This window comes from Eschscholzia californica, unplaced genomic scaffold (assembly GCF_041429995.1).
Source record: "Eschscholzia californica isolate CP2 unplaced genomic scaffold, dmEscCali1.0.p SCAF_6, whole genome shotgun sequence".
NCBI classification, from domain to species: domain Eukaryota; kingdom Viridiplantae; phylum Streptophyta; class Magnoliopsida; order Ranunculales; family Papaveraceae; genus Eschscholzia; species Eschscholzia californica.
In genome coordinates, this window is record NW_028238483.1 from 42,549,824 (window position 1) to 42,572,933 (window position 23,110).

The following is a 23,110-nucleotide window of genomic DNA, read 5'->3' on the forward strand; positions in this document are numbered from 1 at the left end:
GTATACACTTATTCTTTCCCCTTTCACCCTTTGGCTGTATTTTTTTAAACTCATCAATCCAACCAACTGATGGAAGATCTTCAAGTTGCCTTCTTCCTCAAGCCTATTTTTGATCATATGAGGGCCTTTTGTGGAAAGCAAGGCAACCACAAAAGTCTTACTTTACTAAATTGCAACAAATTTGGTAGTTGTTTGACATTATTACTATCATTTATGGGTCTCATATAAATCTTTATCTGCCTTGCCAGCATAGGATTCTATCCTAGGCAGTGTCTTTCTTGATTTTGTATCCGGATGAGCTCATATAAAATCTTTATCTTTGTTTGGTTCTATAATGTTGATATGCCATCATGCTTGTTGAAATTATCTTATTTTCTTATGTCCTACGAAGTAGACCTTTTTAAAAGTTAGAAACCATTTTCTTTATGTCATTTTAAAACCTTAGAATATGAATGACAAATTCAAGAGCCTTATTGGAATTGGCATCTAAAATAAGTAGAAGTGATAGAGTTATGATCAATTTTTGCAATGACCTACTTCTATGTTTTAAAGGAGATATTTATTTAATGGACAAATTGTTTAGATATGAAAAATAGTAGGCGACTTATTTTTTCTTGACAAATACAAATATTTTACTAGAATGACCAGTTGTAAACATCTCTATCAAACGCAATACCAATGTCACACAACATTTTCTTTTTGGGTTTGACTTCTCATGTAAGTGGGTTTTATTATTATAAAATAATATAGTACTTTAAAATATTTACAAGTGTTAATATAAAAATGGATTTGTTAATGAGATCTCACCCCATCTCCATTATCATAAAATAATGTCTTTTTGGATGGTCGAAATATTTGAGGATAAGTTACCTAATTGACATTAAAAACAATATATCAAGGAATTAAATTTGATTATAGAATTAAAACAAAAAAATTGTGAAATGAACCTATAAAATTTTGTGAATCCACAAAGGGAAAGTGATCGTCTACTTGTGAAAAATGTGTTGAAGTGGACCGCAATTTGAAACAAATGGGCTAGATCTCGCGCCCACTGATCAACGAATAGAGAGTGAAATATGGCCGTCCACATCCAATTTCCATCCCATTTGGCCCATACTATATATATTTTTTTTGTTGAAACAACCCATACTATATATTTTTTTTTGATGAACAACCCATACTATATATTTGGTAGGGGAAACATCACTTGCTGTTTCGTGTGGGTCCTAGATGTTGACGTGTTTCTTCTCTCAACCATTATAGACCATAAGCAAACTATGTCTTTTCCTATCTCTAATTAGTTTGAGAAGTAACAAAAGTCGATTAACATTTTGAAAATTCCAATGTTACCCTCTTACTTCTTCCATCTAGTTCCCCTTGTACGAATCTAAACATGTAAGTATAGATTTATTCCTAGTGTAATTTCGTCATTTAATCTATTTAATAAACTATTTAGTTAAATAACCAGAACATGTCAAAGTAGTACTATTGCTTACGAAAATAGAGCACGCGAAGAACACCAGCAAAACTGTGAAGATGTAAAAAGAACAAAATGTGTTTAGGAAATATCAAAAAGAAGAAAAGTAATCAAAACTTACTAATTATTTTGATTAATACAATTTTTCATAAAAAGAATCTCAAAAGAACAGTTGTTATATGACGAAAATAAAGAGGGTAAATTCCATTTTGCCTCCTATTTGCGAACCAATTGAAAATTTTAACTTATTTCTTCGTCAAACTTAGTCTCTAAACTTAGATTAGCCGTATTTCTTTTCTCTTTGACCGTTTCTCTTCATCTTATTCAACCTGAAGTCAAAGACACTGACAAAGAGCGGCTTTCTTTGTTGACGAGTTTGTTTGGCACTAGAGAGGATCAAGAGAGCGACAAATGGAAGAGGAAAAAGTTTGGAGAGAAAGGGTAAAAGAGTAACGGAAAATGACAAATCAACTTTAGGGTGCGAAATTTGACAGTTGAAAAACACATGGGGGCCAAATTTCCGAGTTTGTCACAAATTGGGGGCTAAAATAGAATTAATCCAACTAAAGAAGTAAAGGATACGCCATTAATGTAGCAGAGCAGTGAAGAAGAAGAAGACGAGAAGTAGTTCTTACAGGAGAGAAGAGATAGAGACTACTAGAGAGAGAAACTGATTTCCAGACTCTTCTTTGGTCTGAAAGCATCAAACTTTGTCCTTCCACAAGTAGTCTTTCAGTCAGTAACCCATGATAAATCTTCATCACTATTATTATCATGCCTTCTCGTCAACTATCATCACCTCCGATGATTTCACAAGCGGTAGCTTTAACATCGCCGCCGATCAACAATCAAACCATAACCGAACAAAGTCAATCTCATCAGAATCACCGCCGTCACTTCCCTGTCGTTCCTATGGTCGTCACCGTCGTCACTGCACTATTTATGTTACTAGTTCTAGCCGTTTTGTACCGGAAACTTTCCCGTAAACGTACTGCTCCGGCAGACCTAAAACCACCGCATCGATTCCCTTACTCGGTCCTCCGCCGCGCTACTTCTTCTTTCTCTGCTTCGAATCGTCTAGGTCAAGGCGGATTTGGTTCCGTTTTTAAAGGTACGCTTCTCTCAGGTCAAGAAATCGCTGTTAAGGTAATGGATTCTGGTTCTTTACAAGGTGAAAGAGAATTCCAAAACGAACTTACTTTGGCGGGAAAAATTGACTCTAAATATGTTGTTTCTTTGATCGGATTTTCTTCTGATCAGAAACGTCGCCGGATGTTGTTAGTTTATGAATTGATGCATAATCGTAGTTTACAAGATGCTTTAATTGATCGGAAATGTCCTGAGTTGATGGAATGGAAGAAACGTTTCACCATTGCCATTGATATTGCTAGAGGACTTGATTTTCTTCATTATTCTTGTGATCCTGTTGTGATTCATGGAGATATTAAACCTAGTAATATTCTATTAGATTTCGATTTCAATGCGAAGATCGCTGATTTTGGTCTTGCTAGATCCAAGATTGAAGAAATTGCTGGTGAAATTGTTCCTGGAGTTTCAGGAGTTGAGATCGCAGAAGAGGAGAAAGAGATCGGCAATGGATCGGAGAAGAAGAAGAAGATTGAGGGATCTGATATTAGTGTAGGCGAGGATAATGGATCTATAATTGAGGAAACAGAGAGTGTTATGACTGTGGAGATTTCTCCGGAGAGATTTAGTAGGGTTCCGGTGGCAGAAGCATCACCGGAGGCCACCGTTGTATTGGAGGTATCACCGGAAACTGTTACTGTGGATGCGTCTGAAATCATGGATAGAACAAGTGTATCAGAAGGAAATTTTGATAAAGTCAGTATGGATAGTAGAAGAGATCTGGTTGGTGATGGAACTCCAAAAAACAGTAGAAAGAAGAGTCTTGCAGGGAAGGATTGGTGGTGGCGACAAGATAGTGGTTGTGGATCTGAATCAGGAGGTGTAAAAGATTATGTAATGGAGTGGATTGGAACTGAAATTAAGAAGGAGAAACCCAAAAATGAGTGGATTTCTTCATTAGGAGATGACACAACTAAAACAAATTCTAAACCAGATAAGAAGAAACAACATAGAAATCCTGAGTGGTGGGCGTCACTAGATGATGAGAAGATGAAGAAGAAGGAAAAAACCAGACCTGCTAGAGAATGGTGGAGGGAAGAATTTTGTGAAGAACTTAGTAAGAAAAAGAAGAAGAGAGAATTGAATTCTAGTAATGGAGGAGAAAATTGGTGGGAGAAAGATGAAGATTTAAATCCTGATCATAAAAACAAGACGAAGAAGAAGAAGAAAACTTTGGGTAGTAGTAAAGGAAGTGTTGATTGGTGGTTAGATGGTTTAAGTGGAGAAATTCGGTCACATCGACGACGAAATAGTCAAGATTTGGTAAGTGGAGAAATTCCTAAAAGTGGTGGAATTAGTAGTACTCCTAGTATGAGAGGCACAGTATGTTATACTGCACCAGAGTATGGTAGTGGTGGGCTTCTCTCTGAGAAATGTGATGTTTATAGCTATGGTGTTCTTTTATTAGTTCTGGTTTCTGGTCGCCGGCCTTTACAAGTTACAGCTTCACCAATGTCGGAATTTGAACGGGCTAATCTCATTTCATGGGCTAGGCATCTTGCTCGAAGTGGGAAACTTCATGAATTATTTGATCCAGCTCTTCAATCTTTGGATCAAGAACAGGCACTTCTTTGTGTCACAGTTGCACTCCTCTGTTTGCAACGATCACCATCTAAACGACCCACTATTAGGGAAATTGTTGGAATGCTTTCCGGTGAGTCTGAAGCTCCCCATTTGCCGTTCGAGTTTTCGCCATCTCCACCATCTGGTTTCTCATTTAAATCCCGTAAGAAGGCTCGGTGAGTTTTTCGAAGGTTTTAATTAACTCGTTTTGTTATGAACAGTAGTTTACTAATGTAGGCTATATTTATTCAACATCTTGTGTAGACGATGATGTAAAGAAAAATAATTGCATTAAATGGTAGTGAGCTCTTTTTCTTTGATTTGTTTCAGCTGTGTACTTAAGTATATTTGTTTGTTTGATCACGACTTTAGTCAAGCAGTTATGCAATAGATTAGAGAGACCAAAGACAAGGATATTCAAATCCCGCTTTTATTATATTCAGAAGTTCACAAATCTTTGGAACTCATAACTGAATCTTTCTACAATTGTTTGTTAATTTGTCGACAATTCGTTCTGCAACTTATCCGAGGTAGGCTTAGCTTTGCCCAAACTCCATTTGCTGAATACATGATTAACATTCTATTATTGGTGATTGCCTTCTGCAACTTTACATATTCTATTGTGTAATATGCAAATATTTACTGTATCTGCTACCAGGGAAGGAGATATCCTTTTTCCGGAAGTAAGAGATCTGAATTTTCGCGGCTTTCTGCTTTAAATGCTCATAGGGCTTTGTCAATTATTCTCATAGTACAAGATCCCATGATTTTGTGTCCTGTTATGACATGTCGAATCGAGCATATTAAGCTCTTTGAAGATCAGGTTTAACTTTCTTGGAAGTCATATATGCTTTAAAAAGCGGGGCTTAGTGCCTAGGCGCCGATTACCTGGAAATCGGCTATGAGCCGATCGACTAAGGCCTGAAGCGCTAACCGATTTTAAAGCCCGAGTAAATCGGCGCGTGTAGCTGACTAGCCCCAAAACGCCTAGTCGGCTAGGCGCCGATTAACTCAGGCCGGGCCAGCATGCTTAACATTTGTTTTTTTTTCTTTTAAAAAACGAGATTTCCTGATCAAGGGGTTTGGGGGTTTCCAAAACAAGCAGCTGAACTCATCTCTCTCACTATCACTAATTTTTCTTCTCTTTCTCTCTCTAAGTAAGCTAGTACTAAGTTCTAACTTGTTTTTCATCTCTATCTTTCTCTATATTGTAATGAATCAAACATGTCTATAATTGCTATAGTGTGAGTTCGTGGACTGATTTTCTCTATAATGTCAATAACTGCTTGAATTTTCTTCAAATTTCGGAGTTTATGGACTAATTTGGCTCATTGATGGACTAATTTGGCTCAATATGGACTGGTTTTGTTATTTAATTGATTGATTTGGCTCTTCAATGTAAATTTTTGGGTTACCCATGAATGAAATATGAGTTTGCAGGCTAATTTGAGTTTTAATAAACTTAATATTGTGTTAATTGTAATTATATTATATTATGTTATCTGAAAGAAATACGAGATTATGAAAAGCCTTTATATTATTCGAGATATTTTGGCTATTCTTGTTAACTTCATTCGTTAAGGAACTCCTATCCAAACTTCATTGGGTATGAGTTTGGTTATAACATGCGCATGACCTTGAAATCTTGAACACATGTCCGTTGACTTCTCATGCATCCATCACTACAATTACACCTCGAACATGAAAAGCCTCTAAAACATTATCATGAAGAGTTAATGTTGAGAATTTTCTGCATATGTAAACGTATTCTGTTTTGTTAATTTTGAGGTACATACTCACAGTCCTTGGTGAAAGCTGTAAAGCTTTCGCATCTCTCATCTCAAGAAACCTAATTCGTTGGTTAGGGAGATGTAAACACGCTTAGAGGCATGGCGAAGTACTGCATCAAAATGGAATTGGTAGGCGAAGACAAGGTACAGAATTTGAACTTCATACATTGCTGGCAGCATGTGTAGGTATTCGACTGGAAAGAACGGAAACACAATCCATATCTGTGAGAAACTACTGCTTGTAGAAATAGCAGGTCTTGTCTTTTCAATTTTTTGTTTGCTAATGTCCTAGTCCTGTTTGCCTTATCTGTTCATGTTTTATATTCTGATGCTGGTCATCTTCATTGAATCATTGAAACGGCTAGAATTGATTCTGCACTCCGGCAGCAGTTCTGACTATTTTTCCGTGCATCTTAAATCCACAACTAATGCTGTTTTTCTTTCTCGTTGTAAAGTTTTTTTTTAATGAAAATATAGGAGTATGATTGGTGTTCAACACCAGACAAGCAGTCAGAGTGTGCGAGTAGAAAACAAAAAGTAAAGGACTTGGATGTGCAGTATATGTGCATAATTTCTTGCCGTCACTTATGCTTTGGTTTTAGTTATTACTTTGTGTTTACTCTCACATAAACAAGATATTACATCATTGCTTATAAATTTTGTTCTTAGATGAGTATAGCGGTGACAATAAAGCTTGGAGGCCCAAAATATCTTCACATCCACTCTAGTATATCAGAGCCCATGGACGTCTGAAGCCCTAATATGGGTGGTGCGCCCCATGTGTCCCTATACCAACTCCTAGATGAGTATGCGCAAGTGCATACAAGTTATAGCAGACAACTTGTATAATAGTGGCAAGTATCCACTGAAATATTCCCTTAGTTTTACACACGCATGTCCATATTGACAAAGCTTCAACGAAATAAATGCAACACAGTAGGTATGTCCACCTCGACTTGTCGTTAGACAGTTGAAGCATAACTGTATTAGTCTGAATGATCTACGCCTACCTATGTGTCGATCAATCTCTAGTAATAACTTTAGTTTCCTTGTCCTTTTTTTCTATTCCGGTTTGAATTTCACAGGTTAGTGATTTTGATGAAGGAATGGTCATTGATCAGATGCCGTCTTTTAGTTTTTGATGCTAGAAGTGTAAATCTGGATGTATTTGATTCAGCTTCAAGATAAGGATGCTTTCTTCGGTGCAAATTCTGGACATATTGGTAAAGATATCTTTCAGGTATTTAATTGATTCTCATCTTGTTGACACTTTCAATTTTCCATGGCTTTGCTGGCGTTGGTTTAGTGTAGCCTCTCGACTGAAACTCTTTTGTTCCAACTGACCTAGATATCTTGGAATTGAATCTTCACAAAAATACCATTTCTCTTGAGTCAGAGTCGAAGGTATTCCTTTACTTCATTTACGTCAGCGACACCTGTTTTTAGCTGGTAAGTCTGTCTTTGGGGCTGAACCCATTCTTCTGGGTTTGGGATTCCCTCTGCTAGGGAATCCTATTCCGCCGTGTACTAAACACTATTTCAGAATGGGATTGTTGATAATTGTGTTCCACTCCAGCAAGCCAAAATGGCCCAAATCCTAATATATAAGCAAACCAACCACTCGAGAGTCTAAAGTCAAGAGGGAAGCAACTTGAACTTGCTTCTCAATGGTGACCGAGTCAGTAACTTCGAAAATGCTTTGCCGGATTGTGTCCGTAGGCATCTTAGGGAAGTAGTCATTTTGGTCTCCGAATGATCCTTGTTTACTTTAGGCCAACAATCTGACACAGCTGATTTGTCTGGATTAGATGAATAAAACGAAAATCACGCGGGTCAGGAATTTTCTTTATGAATTTTATCTTCTTCCACCAATTTCGAAATAGGTTTTCCTTTTTCACTTGCAGCGTAAAACATTTCTGCGATTACACCTTAAGAGTCTTTATTAGATACCATGTTATGAGCTCTTGACACATCTCTCTTTCTTGGAATGAATATTGATGGGACGATTTAGTCTGTGGTGATTTGGGCTTTTGACGGTGTTGATTCGTTTTAAGTTTGTTTAACTTGTGTCTGGTTAGAACATTAGCGAATGAGAATGGCTTTATGTCTTATGACATGTTTTTGACAGGCAGGACCGGTTCAATTTGCAGGGGAGATTCTGTCAGATTATGTTTCATCCATGAACAGCGGGGCGACTTCTATACCCACACTTAGGGCACAGGGTTTTACTATCTAAAGAATGAACCTAGGATCACTGATGATGTCCTTGGCCCAACATTTCACTACTTGAAATTAGTGGATCAGATTGTTATGAGTTATGTTTTGATGAAAACAATTATAATATTGACATCAAAAGTTGACCAGATTCACTTAGCAAAAGTTGGCAAGATTTGATGATCAAACAGTATCATTTTTTTTGTGTGGTTCTCTTCAAGTCCTACCTACTAAATAGTTCTTAATGTGATTGTGTTAAGGATCAAATTATGGAAATCTTTCTCAATTGGCATATTATATCATATCAAGGATTATGTATCTGCCAACCCCACATCCAATGGTGCAAATTTATATTGAGGATAATCATGATTATCCATTGATTTGACATTACTTATCCCACAAACTAGGGTTTTCAAAGTGGATGTCTTAAGATCTTTTTTTTGGATCTTCATCTAAAAAAAAAAGATCTTATTTTTGGAGAGAATAACGTCTTTCTTTTTTTGGATAATTAGACTTAAAGCCCCATCTAAATTATTTATGTCCTAATAACCTCAAGTAATAATATTCCAGAATTCTACCTTCTCTGGAGATCGAATCCGAGACCTTTGGAGTATACGTCAATATCTTAACTACTGGGGCAACCAAGTGTTGAGTGAGAGAACAACATCTTGAACCATGGGAAGAATCACTAAAACTATGTGGCCTCCTAGGAATTTCTGGGTTCCATACTTTCTTTTGACATTTGTCCGTTTGAAAAATACAGTGACAACACGTGGACATTCAGTTGTTAGCACATAATGAATGTGATTGTGTTAATGCCACATAATGAATTGAAAGAACGATTTGGCAGACACTAAGGTATACAAAAGTAATATCAAGAAAAGAATTAGAACGAAGCCTCTGTATATGATTGTGCTAAAGTTAGATACACAGTACGAGAAGCAAACTTAGTAAGCAAATTAGAGCTTGAGTCTTGCATTGGAGATGCTCTTAGGCTTAGTTAGTGGGAAGGGACCCAAGAGTCTAAAGTGTTGGAACAAGTCTTTCCATCAACACATACGATTATTTTTATTTTAAACTTCAATTCAACTACCATAAATCCAATAAATTTCAATTCAACTACACTAAACTCTATAAACATCAATTCAAGTACCCTAAACCCCATAAATTTCAACTCAACGACCCCAAACCATGTAAATTTCAATTCAACTACCCGACCATTTAACTATATAATTCAATTTTCTACATTTATATCTGTCTCATTTCTTCATCTCAAACCACACCAAAATCACTGTTCATTTCTAATCAAGTATTCAAGTTCAACTATACATTATGGAAATTAAGATATTTCAAAAGAAAACCTAATGGATAAAATTTTGCAAGACGAATCAACGTACTTTTGTCGAAAGGGCAAAACCTCTAGATGGATTCCAACATGCCATACAAAGGAATCGACTCCAACACCGGAACCGACTGCAACATTGGTAAACCCTCTCAGATTTACTTTATCATTTTACCAATAGATTTGTTATTCAAGATGCAAACCTATTTACATTTGATGAAGCTTTTGTTGGGAATAACAAATGAAGATTTTCTATACCTTTCAAGAGAGAAGTAGGCGGAATGCACAAAACATTTCAAACTTCTATCACTATCAAGTGGAGATTTTCTATACCGTTATTGATATGCTACTTCAAGAATTAAATGCTCGTGTCACTGAGAAGAAACCGAGTTGCTCCGTTGTGTGGGATGTTTGAGTCCATCTATAAGTTTTGCCCTTTTCGACACAAGTAAGTTGATTTGTCTGGCTGATTTTTATCCGTTAGATTTCAGTAGTGTTGTCACTATGCTACTTAGTTCCCAGCTTGATAATTACATTTACGATATGAGGCAGAATGATGATTTCTCAAAATGTAGATGGGATTTGAGCTCTTGCAAGAACATTGTTGGGAACTGGAAGAGATAAAGTATTATTTAGTGGATTTGCTTATTATTTTAGCATTAACTTTGTCGGTTGCAACTGCCTCGGTTGAAAGAGTTTTTTCATATATGAAGTTAGTCAAGACTCGCTTGACAAACAAGATGAGTTATGCGTGGTTGGATGATAGTTTAGTAGTTTTTATCGAAAAAAGTGTTTTTGTGAAATTGATATTTAGTCGATTATGCAAATATTTTAAAACATTAACTCTCGTAAAGATCAATTGCGTTTGTAATCGTTGATGTATTATTATAACTAGTTATAACCCGTGCCTCCGGCACGAATAATGTTATTGGACTAATTAAGTTTAATTGCTTCGTCGTTTGACACGTACGTGGATTTCTGATGATTCAATCTATGTAAAACGACATTTATGGAAAACATAATAAAACCCTTTAATATATTGTTGTTTTTTTTGGAGTCTCAATCCGAAGAACAAATTTGTGGTAAAATAGTCATTTCCGGTTGTTTCAACCAATAATAGGCTCGTATAGTTGAGACTTATTTTACTCAGATTACAAAAGAGTCCAAAAATGCAAATGCCATAAGTTTGAGTCGGAATCAAATGCACGAGTTGACTATGATATTTGAAATTGGAAAAGAAAACCACTATGGATCATTTAAATTACTCCCAACTCTTGTATCCACGTAATAACTTCATCTACAATTAGGAGAAAAAAAAATAGCAAATATGAAACAAATAACAAAATAATATTTGATTAAGGTGAAGTACACAATCTGGTTTTGTACCATAGACATTGTTTCAAATTAATATGGGTTGTTGATTTTGTGCTTCTGAATGATCGAGGTGATTCTTTTTGTTGAACTATGATCTAGGTAATTGATTTCACAACTCAAGTACGCTTGATTTCAGCTTCATTTTCAATGTATGTGTGAAGAATATATGAATCATTAAGTGCTTTAGCGACAAACTGACAACAATATCCAAATAACTTAGTCTTTCAAGATTTTTTTTGTAAATCATCATAAAACAATGTATATTTAATTTTTGAAACGCACTTAAACGAATATTGTATCCAGATATGCGTATTGAACAACAACACTAACCTTGTTTTAGCAAGATCATTAGGTTCTATAAAGGATCTATGTGCTAATTATGCTCAAATATCTCAATCATCAAAATGTTGTGACGTCATTCGACACTGTATCGATATTTTAACTTATTAAAACGTTGAAATCCTAAAAATCATTGAAAACGAAGTAAGAGAAAGGCAAAGTCTATAAAAATAAAATAAAAGCTTAATTGGTCCGTTATATTAAGGTTTATAGACAAAATACTCAATCTCTTGATCATCCCCTCTAATATAAAAATATAAAAAGTCTTATGATAGAAAAAATATTAACACATAGGAGTGACTAACAAAACTAAAAAAGATATTTCTCCCATTCTACATTGGTTTTCGTATTTATTGTTTCCAAATTGGTTTCGTATTAATTGTTTCCAAATACATCTTTTTTAATAGATGGGTTAATTTTCAAATGACTCCCAACTTTGTGACCAGCTTCCTGCCTAGCTCCCTACTTTAGCAAATATTCCTATATGACCCCCTTTTTCAGTTATCTTTAACTTTCCGTTACTCTCACTCCTCCATCTCATTTCCTCTCTCTGCCAAGTCACCTAACACGCCACATCATCATCTTCTCCGGCATGGGTCGTCGGCCGACCAAATTTTCGGCCGGCGACCTTCAAACCTAAATTTTTTTTCTCTTCTTTTTCCTATCTCTCTCCTGTTTTCTCTCTCCTGCTTTCTCTCTCTTCCCCTCTCTTCTCACTCGTTCTTTCTCTCTAATTTTTTTTTTAATTTCATCTCTCCTCTCTCTAAACTCCGGCGAAGGGGGTTTCCCTTCGCCGGAGGTCAGGCAGACCTTGAAGGTCTGTTCCGGCAGACTGTGAAGGTCTGTTCGAGCAGACCTTGATGCTCGAACAGACCTTCCAGATCTGTCGGAATAGACCATGAAGGTCTGTTTCGGCAGACCTTCAAGGTCTACCCGACCTCCGGCGAAGGGAAACCCCCTTCGCCGGAGTTTAGAGGGAGAGAGAGGAGAGATGAAATTAAAAAAAATATATATTTTTTTTAGAGAGAGAAAGTGAGAAGAGAGGGGAAGAGATAGAGTGAGAATAGAAGGGAAGAGAGAGAGTGAGAAGAAGAAGAAGAGAGATCGAGGAAGAGAATATTTTTTTTTTTTAGGTTTGAAGGTAGTTGACCGGAAATTTGGCCGGTCGGCGACCCATGTCGGAGAAGATGATGATGTGGCGTGTTAGGTGACTTGACAGAGAGAGGAAATGAGATGGAGGAGTGAGAGTGACGGAACGTTAAAGATAACGGAAAAAGGAGGTCATATGGGAATATTTGCTAAAGTAGGGGGCTAGGCAGGAAGCTGATCACAAAGTTGGGGGCTATTTGAGAAATAACGCTTAATAAATCTATTTTCATATAATTTGTTTGGGTATTAATTGTTCCTAAATTAATTTCCGAATTAATGTATGAACTTTAAAATTGCTCGGACAATATATCTTTCTATAGTTTCCAAATTGGACTAAATTTTCTCGGCATGTTTCCATACTATGGCAATTTGGAAACCAACTGGGAATGCCAACTTTTTTGACCTGTTCAATACAGAAAACACTTTTTTTGCCTGTTTCCATACTATAGCAATCCGGGATCCGAGTAATATACTATGGCAATGTATGAATAAAATGTTTCCAAATTGTTTTTTCATGGGTTGGTATTAATTAGGAGAAATCGATTTTATATAATAGATTTGATTTAGACCTTTGATATATCCTTAATAGCAAGGGATTATATTGTAAAAATTAAAGGGCCTCTAGACAATATCCCGTGTAATAATCTATATATTACACGGGATTATTTTGTATAATAGATTTGATTTTTCTAGATATATTTGTATCAATCAAATGTTACGAAATTTATTGTTATATTTTATTGGGAGAGAGAGAGATTTTTATTAGTTATTATTTTTGTTTCTTTTTTCTTAAATTAGTTATTATTTTATTGAGAGAGATATTTAAATTTTTTTTTTAACCCTTGAAATTTATTTTTTTTCTTTTTTTCTTAAATTGGAATTTTTATTTCTAGGAATGAAAAGATTTTTTTTTTAAATAGGTAACTTTATGCATACGACGGACTATGTCTTAAATTTTGAGAAGGGCTTCTAGACAATATCCTTTATAAAAAAAGATTTTTATTTCTCAGAAGGAAAGGATTATTGTTTAGACAATATCATTTATCCAAAAAAGATTTTTAATTATACGAAGGAAAAGATTATTGTTTTTTAAATAGGTAACTTTATTTCTACGAAGGACTATATTTTAAATTTTGAGAAGGGCTTCTAGACAATATGCATAATTAAATAAGGATGTTTGTCCCAGTCATCGTTTTCCCTTCTGTTTTATATAATAGATTAATGAATATAAGTAATTAAATGGAGGTATTCATGGGGCATTCAAGGCCTCTCGTGGTCTTAGGCAAGGGTGTCCTTTGTCACCCTACCTTTTTATTTTAACTACTCAATCTCTATCCCTACTTATTTTTCACTATGAGACTTGTTGTCTGTACAATGGATATAAATTGAATAAAAATAGCCCCCCAATTTCCCACCTACTTTTCGCAGATGATCTGATTCTCTTTGGTGAGGCAAACTTACCAAATCTTCAGGCAATTCTTATGATGATGGAAGAGTATGCTGGTTTTTCAGGACAGGCAGTAAACTTTGATAAGTCTTCTATTTTCTTTGGTGCAGGTGTTCCTCCTGAAATACAAAATGAATACATTGTCAGATTACAAGCTCCTAGAATGACAGATAGAGCTAAGTATTTAGGATCATTGATCATGAAAACTGCAAATAGAGTTGAGAACTACACTTGGTTAACAGACAAATTCAAGAAAACATTGGCAGGATGGAAGCAAGGTCTAATTTCACAAGCAGGGAGGACAGTTCTTATCAAATCTGTTCTAAGTTCATATTGTACTTATGCATTTAGCTATCAAAACATTCCTAAAACAACTATCAAGAATCTAGAGAAGGAAGAGAGATGCTTTTGGTGGGGACATGATGTGGAAAACCATAAATTGCATTTCATAAGGTGGGATATAATAACTTCTCCAAAAAAACTTGGTGGACTTGGTATAAGAAAGTTAAATGAGGTCAATGACTCAATGTTAGCTAAGATGGCATGGAGAATTCTAACAAATAAAGATGCAATGTGGGTTCAAATACTAAAAGCAAAATACCTTACAAATGAGGACTTTTGGGATGTATCAATCAAAAACTCCAACTCCCACTTCTGGAAATCTATGTTACAAATCAGGGAGGTGTTAAAAGCTAATTGCTGTTGGCAAATAGGCAATGGAAAGGAGGTGAAAGTTGCTAAAGACCCCTGGTTAATGGATTTACCACAAAAAAGACCTCAATTAATCAAACCTCTTCCAAATAATATTAGCACAGTATCTGATTTACTATTAGTGGGATCAAATCAGTGGAATCAAGCAATACTCAGTGAATACTTTGATCAACCCAGCATAAATGCTATTAACAGTATATACATTCCCATAACAGATGAAGTTGATAGACTAGTGTGGTGCCCAACAAAACAAGGTAATTTCTCTTCTAAATCTTATTACTCTTTAATGATTTCTCCTCCTGTATTACCAGATACTATAAGGAATTTTCCTTGGCAAAAACTCTGGAATAAAAAGAACATGGATCCTAAAATCCAAGAATTTATCTGGAAACTAATTCATAATGGAGTGGCCACATTGGAGAATATCAACAAAAGAATACATCATATCAATCCTTATTGTAAGCTATGTAATATGCAGGAAGTAGAAAACATATCTCATTTATTTGGTAACTGCCCTATTTTCATTAACCTTATTGGTATTACTAATGATGTGGATCTGTTACAGCTAGGGTTAGATCCTATTTTGAATCTACAGAATATTCTAAACAAAGGCAATGAAGGAAACAAAGTTTGGTATAAATTCACTTATCTGATTTGGATATGGTGGAAGCATCGTAACGAGTTGCATTTCAGGAACAAACCAATCGAGTTGAATAGGGTTTGGCTTTTGACAAAATTAGAGTTAAATCGAAACCCTAATACTTTGATTCACATGCAACCCGAACCTTCACAACAGGATCAAACTTGGATTCCACCATTGCATGGGAGATATAAAGTGAATGTGGATGGAGCTTTCAGATCTCAAGGAGCCTCGGCGGCAGCTGTAGTTAGGGATTCGAATGGAGTAACATGGAGAACAAGAGCAGTGACATTTCCCCCCATTTCGGCGTTACATAGCGAGATGAAAGCTTTTGGCTTGGGGTTACAAATGGTGGAGGAGTTGTCGATATATGAGGCAGAGATTGAAGGCGATTCTAGGGTTATGATTTCCCTACTAACTGAAGCTTCACCAGCTATCCCATGGAGATTGAAGTATGAGGTCGAGCTAATTAGGGTTAAAGCAAGAGAGTACAGGATAAGCTTCACTTATTGCCCGCGGAATGCCAATAATGCCCCTCATGAATTGGCATATGGACTCTTGGTCCCGGGTCCTTAATATTATTTTGTTGTTAATTTCTCGTTACTTTTGTAATGAACTTTGTGATTAATGGAATCAACAGTTTCAAAAAAAAAAAAAAGTATTTTGTTAAGGCCGCGGCTTTGGGGAATAAAGAAAATTCTCTGGGGAATAAAGACTTTTCTTAAAATTAGTCAAATAAGATTGACTTTTTATGTTTCTTTTTATTGCTAAGGGGCTTCTAATTTTAGAAGATGCTATAAAAAAGGCTCCTCCATCTCATCACCTCTCTCTGCCACTTCATCTTCTCGACACCTCATCATCTTCTCCGGCGAAAGTCGCTGGCCGGCCAATTTTCCGGCCGACGACCTTCAAACATAAAAATTTTTTTTTTTTTTAATTTTCTCTTTCTCTAATTTTTTTTCTTTTCTCTCTCTCTCTCTAGAACATATCTAGAGAGAGAGAAGGTCTGTTCGACAAGATTTGTTTGTAGCTTTTACAAACCCTCTTCAACCTTCCTCAACACATGACAAAACCGTCCTTATCTTCATCTGCAATTGATCTTTCCCCTGCTGATGAAATCTTTTTTCATGGCCATCTTCTCCCTCTTGACCTCCTTTCCCACTTACCCATCTCTACCACTTCATCCTTTGATTATCTTACTACCCAAAAACCCATTACAGAACTTGTATTAGAACATTAAAAACCCACCACCATCATCACCAAAAGTGATGATAAGAACAACACAAGCAGTATCAATGATCAGCACCAAAGCAATAATGGAGGAACAAAGAAAAGAATAAAGGCAAAGTCTTTCTCAATATTCAGACCAGCGAAATGGCGAAAGCAATGCGAAAATAAAGATAAGAAAGAAGAAGACACAACAACAACAAAAACCAAGGTGAGATTTGATGCAAGTAATATGTTAAAAAGATATCTAAGAATGGTAAAACCACTTTTGTTCTTTAAAGGGAAGAATAAGAAATGTGAATTGAACAGGAAATCTCATTCATTTTTGACTAATTCGAGTTCGAAATTGAAGCAAGAAGAAAGAGGGATAAGAAGAAATTCAGTATCAGCACCTGTTAGAGAGTCAATCCCACTCGGTCACAACCGAGTGGGTCGGTCTCAATTAAGTCCTAATTCTATTAGGATTACTAGTCTTAGTTCTATTAGGATAAAGATAGAGTTTAGTTTTTCGATTTTACAAGACTCCTAAGTTGTAAACCTATAAATATGTATCTCTATAGCCAATGTAATCATCAAGTTGTAAGTGTTAATAAACAAGGTATTTACCTATCTCTCTCTCACTATCAACTCTCTATCTCTCGGTTCACTCAAGCCTCACCATCATCATCTCTCTCGGTCATAACCGAGAGACGCCATCATCAACTCTCGGTCATACCCGAGAGCTTCAAGCAGTCAAGCTCGGCCATAGCCGAGAGCTTGTCATCATCTTCCTCCTCGGGTTTCAACCGAGAGCTTACTCAATCACTTCATCTCTCTCGGTTTCCACCCGAGTGCTTCCTCCATACCTCGGCTTCATCCGAACTATCACTCATAGGTATTTATCGTTTCACATGGTATAAGAGCCTTCAATTATTTTTTTTTCTCTCTTGAATCATGACTACTCCCGAAGTCTCCGAAACTTCTCAAATTCATGCAATCACTAATAGTGGACCGTTTGAAGTTCATCACTCGGATTCTCCCACTACTATTATCATCACACCGCTTTTAACCGGTGATAACTATTCCTCATGGTCACGAGGAATGTCAAAAGCCTTACGAGCTAAAGGCAAACTCGGTTTTGTTGATGGAAGTATCGATAAACCTACCGATCCTATCGAACTAGAACAATGGGGACGATGTAACGACCTTGTTTCTAGTTGGCTTATTAATTCGGTTGATCCACCTCTTCGATCATCAATATTATATGATGAGACAGCCTATGATATATGGCATAATCTCTATGACCGTTTTCATCAACGGAATGCTCCAAAGATTTTCCAACTCAAGAGAGCAATTTCTTGTCTTAAACAAGACAATTTCGATGTTTCCACATACTTTACCAAACTCAAGGCTCTTCAAGATGAACTCAACTCTTTGCTACTTACCGAGCCTTGTACATGTGGTCATGGTCGTTCCTTGGTTGAACGAACAAATCAAGATAGAGCTATGGAGTTTCTTCAAGGTCTTAATGACCGATTCTCCTCAATTCGGAGTCAAATTTTGTTGATTGAACCATTCCCTTCTATTCTTCGAATTCATTCTCTTATTAAACAAGAAGAGGTTCAACAAAACATTGTTTCTCCTATGAATATAGATAACAATGCTGCTGCCCTAGCCGTTGGTTCCAACGAATATAATCAAAATCGGTCTTATGGTTCCGATAAACAAAGACCCAAACGACAACGACCGTTTTGTGATCATTGTAAACTCCATGGCCATGATATTTCCTCATGCTACAAGCTCCATGGTTATCCACCAAACTACGGTCAACGTGGAAGACCACGTTCTAGGCAAGATTCGGCCACCAACTCGGTCACACATCAAAACGATGTGGGGGTGCCTACAGCAACATCCCTCACCCCGGAACAATATCAATCGGTTTTGGCATTGTTAGATCAACACAAACAGCCCACAACCTCTATCCGTCTCAACAAAGATCCACTCGTTAATCTCACCGGTAAGTATACTTCTTCTTCTTACCCTCCTTGGGTTATTGATTCCGGTGCCGCTAAACATATATGTTCGGTTTTATCCCGATTTTCTTCCTATTCTCTTGCTCCTCCGGATTTATTTGTTAGATTACCCGATGGATCAAGAGTTAAAGTCCACCATATTGGTTCGGTCTATTTTTCAAATAGATTTTATTTACAAGATGTGCTTCATATTCCATCTTTTCAATTTAATCTCATATCTATATCTCAAATTTCTAAATCCCTTCGTTGTACCGTCTTATTTGACAATGACTTATGTCTTTTTCAGGACCGAACAACGAAGATGGAGATTGGGCATGGTAGTCTTCATGACGACCTTTACTTCCTTCGCACGGAGCGTCAAATTCTTTCCGTTTCAAATTTAGTCCAAGATAAATCTAGTCATGAGTCTTTTTCTTTATGGCATTGCCGTTTAGGACATCCATCTTTTTCTCGTTTTCAATTTTTTAATTCAAGACTTCCATGTATGAATTTTAAATTTTTATCAAATAAAGTGCCGTGCGATATTTGTCCACTTTCTAAGCAATGTCGATTGCCTTTTCCTACTAGCACTACTTCTTCCACTCATATATTTGAGTTAGTTCATGCCGATATATGGGGTCCTTTTCCGGTTCCCTCCACCTCCGGGTGTCGTTATTTTTTAACCCTTGTTGACGATTTTTCTCGTTGTACTTGGATATTTCTTCTAAATTCCAAATCGGATTCCACCACTCAAATTCGGAATTTTTCTAATTATGTTCACACACAATTTAATTGTGTGATTAAAACGATTAGATCGGACAATGGTTCCGAATTCATAAATAATTCTCTCCAAAGTTGGTTCCTTGAAAAAGGGATTATCCACCAACGAAGTTGTACTTATACCCCTCAACAAAACGGTGTTGTTGAGCGAAAACATCGCCATATTCTTGAAGTCGCTAGATCCTTACGACTTCAAGCTCACCTCCCTCTTTCGTTTTGGGGAGAATGCGTTCTAACCGCCGTCTATCTCATTAATAAATTACCCACACCAATCCTTGATGGGAAATCCCCTCATGAAATCCTCATGGGTGCTCCTCTGAATCTTTCCCACTTACGTGTATTCGGATGCCTTTGTTATGCCCGTATTCCTTTGGTCAAAACCAAGATGGACGCCCGGTCCTCCGCCGGCATTTTTCTTGGCTACCCAAGTGGACAAAAGGGTTACCGTATCTACGACATCTCTACTCAACGTATTTTCATCTCACGAGACGTTACATTCTTCGAAAGCCGCTTTCCAATGGCTTCTCCACTACCGGCACAAGCTCCTCTCGCCGATCTGTCTCCATCCCTCTCTATTGATGATGACGGCACTTTTGATTTTCCGGTGAATACCGAGCCCCCTCCCGATTCACCATCCGACAACAGCAGGTTCACCGAAGAACCCACTGCCCCGGTTTTGGATTCTGTTTCAGGGGTGCCTACAGACACCCCTGGTAACACACCTTCGGAGGTGCCGACAGATAACCCTACCGTCCCTTCGGGGGTGCCGACAGATATTTCTACCGGGCTCCCTGGTTCAGGGGTGCCGCCAGATTATTCTGACACCCACCCCGCTTCAGGGGTGCCGACAGAACCCCCTATCACCACTCCCGGTTCGGTCTCTTCTCTTCCACCGCCCGCGACCGGTGTTCCCACATCCGGCGATCCCGTCGTTGACTCCGGCAGACCGGTTCGGTCTCGTCAACCTCCTAGTCATCTCAAAGACTATGTTTGCTCCAACACCTCTACCGTCAAGTACCCACTTGAAAACTATTTTTCTATAAATTCTTTTTCAACTTCTCATCAACAATTTCTTTCCTCGGTCTTGTCCTCGACCGAACCCACTTCCTTCACCCAAGCAATGAAATCTTCTCATTGGAAGGAGGCCATGGCTAAGGAAATTTCGGCCTTGGAAGAAAACAAAACATGGACTCTCACTAACTTACCACCCGGCAAGAAGCCTATTGGTTGTAAGTGGGTGTATAAAATAAAGTTCAAGCCCGATGGCTCCATAGAACGCTATAAAGCCCGCTTAGTGGCTAAAGGCTATACTCAAATAGAGGGGTTGGACTACAATGATACTTTTGCTCCGGTTGCTAAACTAGTAACCGTTCGAGTTCTTCTCTCTCTCGCCGCCATTAAAGGCTGGTCTCTCCATCAGTTGGACGTTAACAATGCCTTCCTCCAAGGCGACCTCCATGAGGAAGTTTACATGAAACTTCCCCCCGGATTTTCATCTAAGGGGGAGTCTAAAGTATGCCGCCTTCATAAATCCCTTTATGGTCTAAAACAAGCATCCCGTCAGTGGTTTTCCAAATTTTCCTCCGTTCTAATTGAACGTGGTTTCTCTCAATCTAAAAGTGATTATTCGCTTTTTACCTTTCGTTCCTTCTCCACTCAGATTTATGTTCTAGTCTATGTGGATGACATCATTATCACAGGAAATAATGATCATGCTATTTCCAAATTAAAATCATTCCTCAATAATACTTTCTCGCTAAAGGATCTAGGACGTCTCCAATACTTTCTTGGTATTGAGGTTTCTCGTTCGTCACAAGGCATTTTTTTATGTCAAAGAAAATATGCACTTGATATTTTAAAAGATTCTGGACTAACCGCTGCACGTCCCTCTGAATTCCCTATGGAACAGAAACTTCGACTTAGTCCCACTGACGGTACACCATTGACAGATCCGTCAGTTTACCGTCGCCTAATTGGCCGGCTTCTCTACTTAACAGTTACACGGCCAGATATCGCTTTTGCTGTGAATAACCTCAGTCAATTCATGCAAACACCTAGTCAAGTACACCTAGACGCCGCCCATCGCGTACTACGATACTTGAAAGGTACCCTTGATAAAGGAGTATTTTTATCCGCAGACAGCTCTCTCCATATTACAGGTTACTGTGATTCAGATTGGGCTGGTTGTCCTTCGACCCGTAGATCAACTACAGGATATTTTACAATGTTGGGATCTAGTCCACTTTCATGGAAATCAAAGAAGCAACCCACCGTTGCCAAGTCTTCGGCAGAAGCAGAATATCGAGCTTTAGCCATCCTCACATGCGAATTACAATGGCTCAAGTATTTATTACTTGACTTTGGAATTGATCACTCAGATCCGATGACAGTTTATTGCGACAACAAAGCCGCTCTCCATATTGCTGATAATCCAGTTTTTCACGAACGTACCAAACACATTGAGATAGATTGCCACATCGTTCGTGAGAAGATCAAAGATAACGTCATTGCCACGCGCTTTACAAGTTCAGACTCTCAGCTTGCAGATATCTTCACCAAACCACTCGGGGCAGAACCGTTCAAAAACATTATTGGCAAGTTAGGCGTTACTTCCATTCCCGCTCTAACTTGAGGGGGAGTGTTAGAGAGTCAATCCCACTCGGTCACAACCGAGTGGGTCGGTCTCAATTAAGTCCTAATTCTATTAGGATTACTAGTCTTAGTTCTATTAGGATAAAGATAGAGTTTAGTTTTTCGATTTTACAAGACTCCTAAGTTGTAAACCTATAAATATGTATCTCTATAGCCAATGTAATCATCAAGTTGTAAGTGTTAATAAACAAGGTATTTACCTATCTCTCTCTCACTATCAACTCTCTATCTCTCGGTTCACTCAAGCCTCACCATCATCATCTCTCTCGGTCATAACCGAGAGACGCCATCATCAACTCTCGGTCATACCCGAGAGCTTCAAGCAGTCAAGCTCGGCCATAGCCGAGAGCTTGTCATCATCTTCTTCCTCGGGTTTCAACCGAGAGCTTACTCAATCACTTCATCTCTCTCGGTTTCCACCCGAGTGCTTCCTCCATACCTCGGCTTCATCCGAACTATCACTCATAGGTATTTATCGTTTCACAGCACCTGCATCTTTGCAAACATCAGCTAAAAATATTGGGTCTTCTTTATCAAGAACAACAGTGAAGTTTCCATCTTCAGTGAATGATCATGGAAGTATGGAAGAATCACAAAATGCAATTGAATCTGCAATTGCTCACGAACAGGCCATTGTGGTCTATTCGTGAGAACAGATCTGGTCTGCGTTCGTGAGAACAGACCTTCTCTCTCTCTAGATCTGTTCTAGAGAGAGAGAGGAGAGAAATTTTTTTCTTTTTTTTTTTAATGTTTGAAGTCGCCGGCCGGAAAATTGGCCGGCCGGCGACTTTCGCCTGAGAAGATGATGAGGTGTCGAGAAGATGAAGTGGTAGAGAGAACAGATGAGATGGAGGAGAACTTTAAAAAAAATGTATTCTGTATTGCCTATAAAAATTTATTCCCCGGAGAATTTTCAAAAAAAACTGGATTCCCTCGAGAATTTATTCCCCGGAGAATTTTCTTTATTCCCCAAAGCCGCGGCCTTTTGTTAATTAGTGTTTGCAAAAAAAAAAGTTATCTCGGTATATAGTTTGGCATCCTCTTGGTAGAAATTCTGGATCCATCCCTGCATTCAACCATATTTGTATCATCCATCCATCAAATAGCATCCATTTGGCATACTAATATTTTTCTCATGAGCATTTTGGTTCTCCCAAAGCCCTACATGTGTTTGAGTGTGTGAAAGCAAAAGAAAGTATTTATCTCAATTAGTATGACATTCATACAGTGCCTGTTCAAACGTTTGAAAACCCAAAAAATGTGTCAAA

General features: G+C 37.6%; 3 protein-coding genes and 1 pseudogene across 19 annotated transcripts; all 4 read left to right on the forward strand.

Annotated features, from left to right (window-relative positions):
• The first annotated feature begins 1,876 nt into the window (after nt 1-1,876).
• LOC147535187 (receptor-like serine/threonine-protein kinase At2g45590) lies at nt 1,877-8,457 on the forward strand. 17 transcript variants are annotated; one of them, XR_015227613.1, is made up of 5 exons: nt 1,877-4,362; nt 5,989-6,120; nt 6,646-6,916; nt 7,062-7,216; nt 8,105-8,457. XR_015227613.1 is itself a non-coding variant. In XM_086647754.1 (3 exons), the coding sequence occupies exons 1-3, from the start codon at nt 2,252-2,254 to the stop codon at nt 7,365-7,367; spliced, it is 2,217 nt and encodes a 738-aa protein (XP_086503880.1). In that variant the 5' UTR covers nt 1,877-2,251; the 3' UTR covers nt 7,368-8,457. The 17 variants fall into 17 exon arrangements, 3 of the variants coding, with proteins under 3 accessions (XP_086503880.1, XP_086503879.1, XP_086503881.1); XR_015227615.1 differs by having other exon boundaries at nt 6,052-6,120; nt 8,127-8,457; XR_015227609.1 differs by lacking the exon at nt 6,646-6,916 and having other exon boundaries at nt 5,975-6,200; nt 7,154-7,216; nt 8,127-8,457.
• Nucleotides 8,458-14,838: 6,381 nt separating this feature from the next.
• LOC147535188 (uncharacterized) lies at nt 14,839-15,768 on the forward strand. The gene has a single exon (XM_086650176.1). The coding sequence runs from the start codon at nt 14,839-14,841 to the stop codon at nt 15,766-15,768; it is 930 nt and encodes a 309-aa protein (XP_086506302.1).
• Nucleotides 15,769-16,174: 406 nt separating this feature from the next.
• LOC147535189 (BRI1 kinase inhibitor 1-like) lies at nt 16,175-22,499 on the forward strand (annotated as a pseudogene).
• On the forward strand, nt 16,995-18,961 carry LOC147535190 (uncharacterized). Its single transcript, XM_086646571.1, has 2 exons — nt 16,995-18,415; nt 18,718-18,961. Exons 1-2 carry the CDS (start codon nt 17,353-17,355, stop codon nt 18,750-18,752), a joined length of 1,098 nt encoding a protein of 365 aa, XP_086502697.1. The 5' UTR covers nt 16,995-17,352; the 3' UTR covers nt 18,753-18,961.
• Nucleotides 22,500-23,110: the final 611 nt, after the last annotated feature.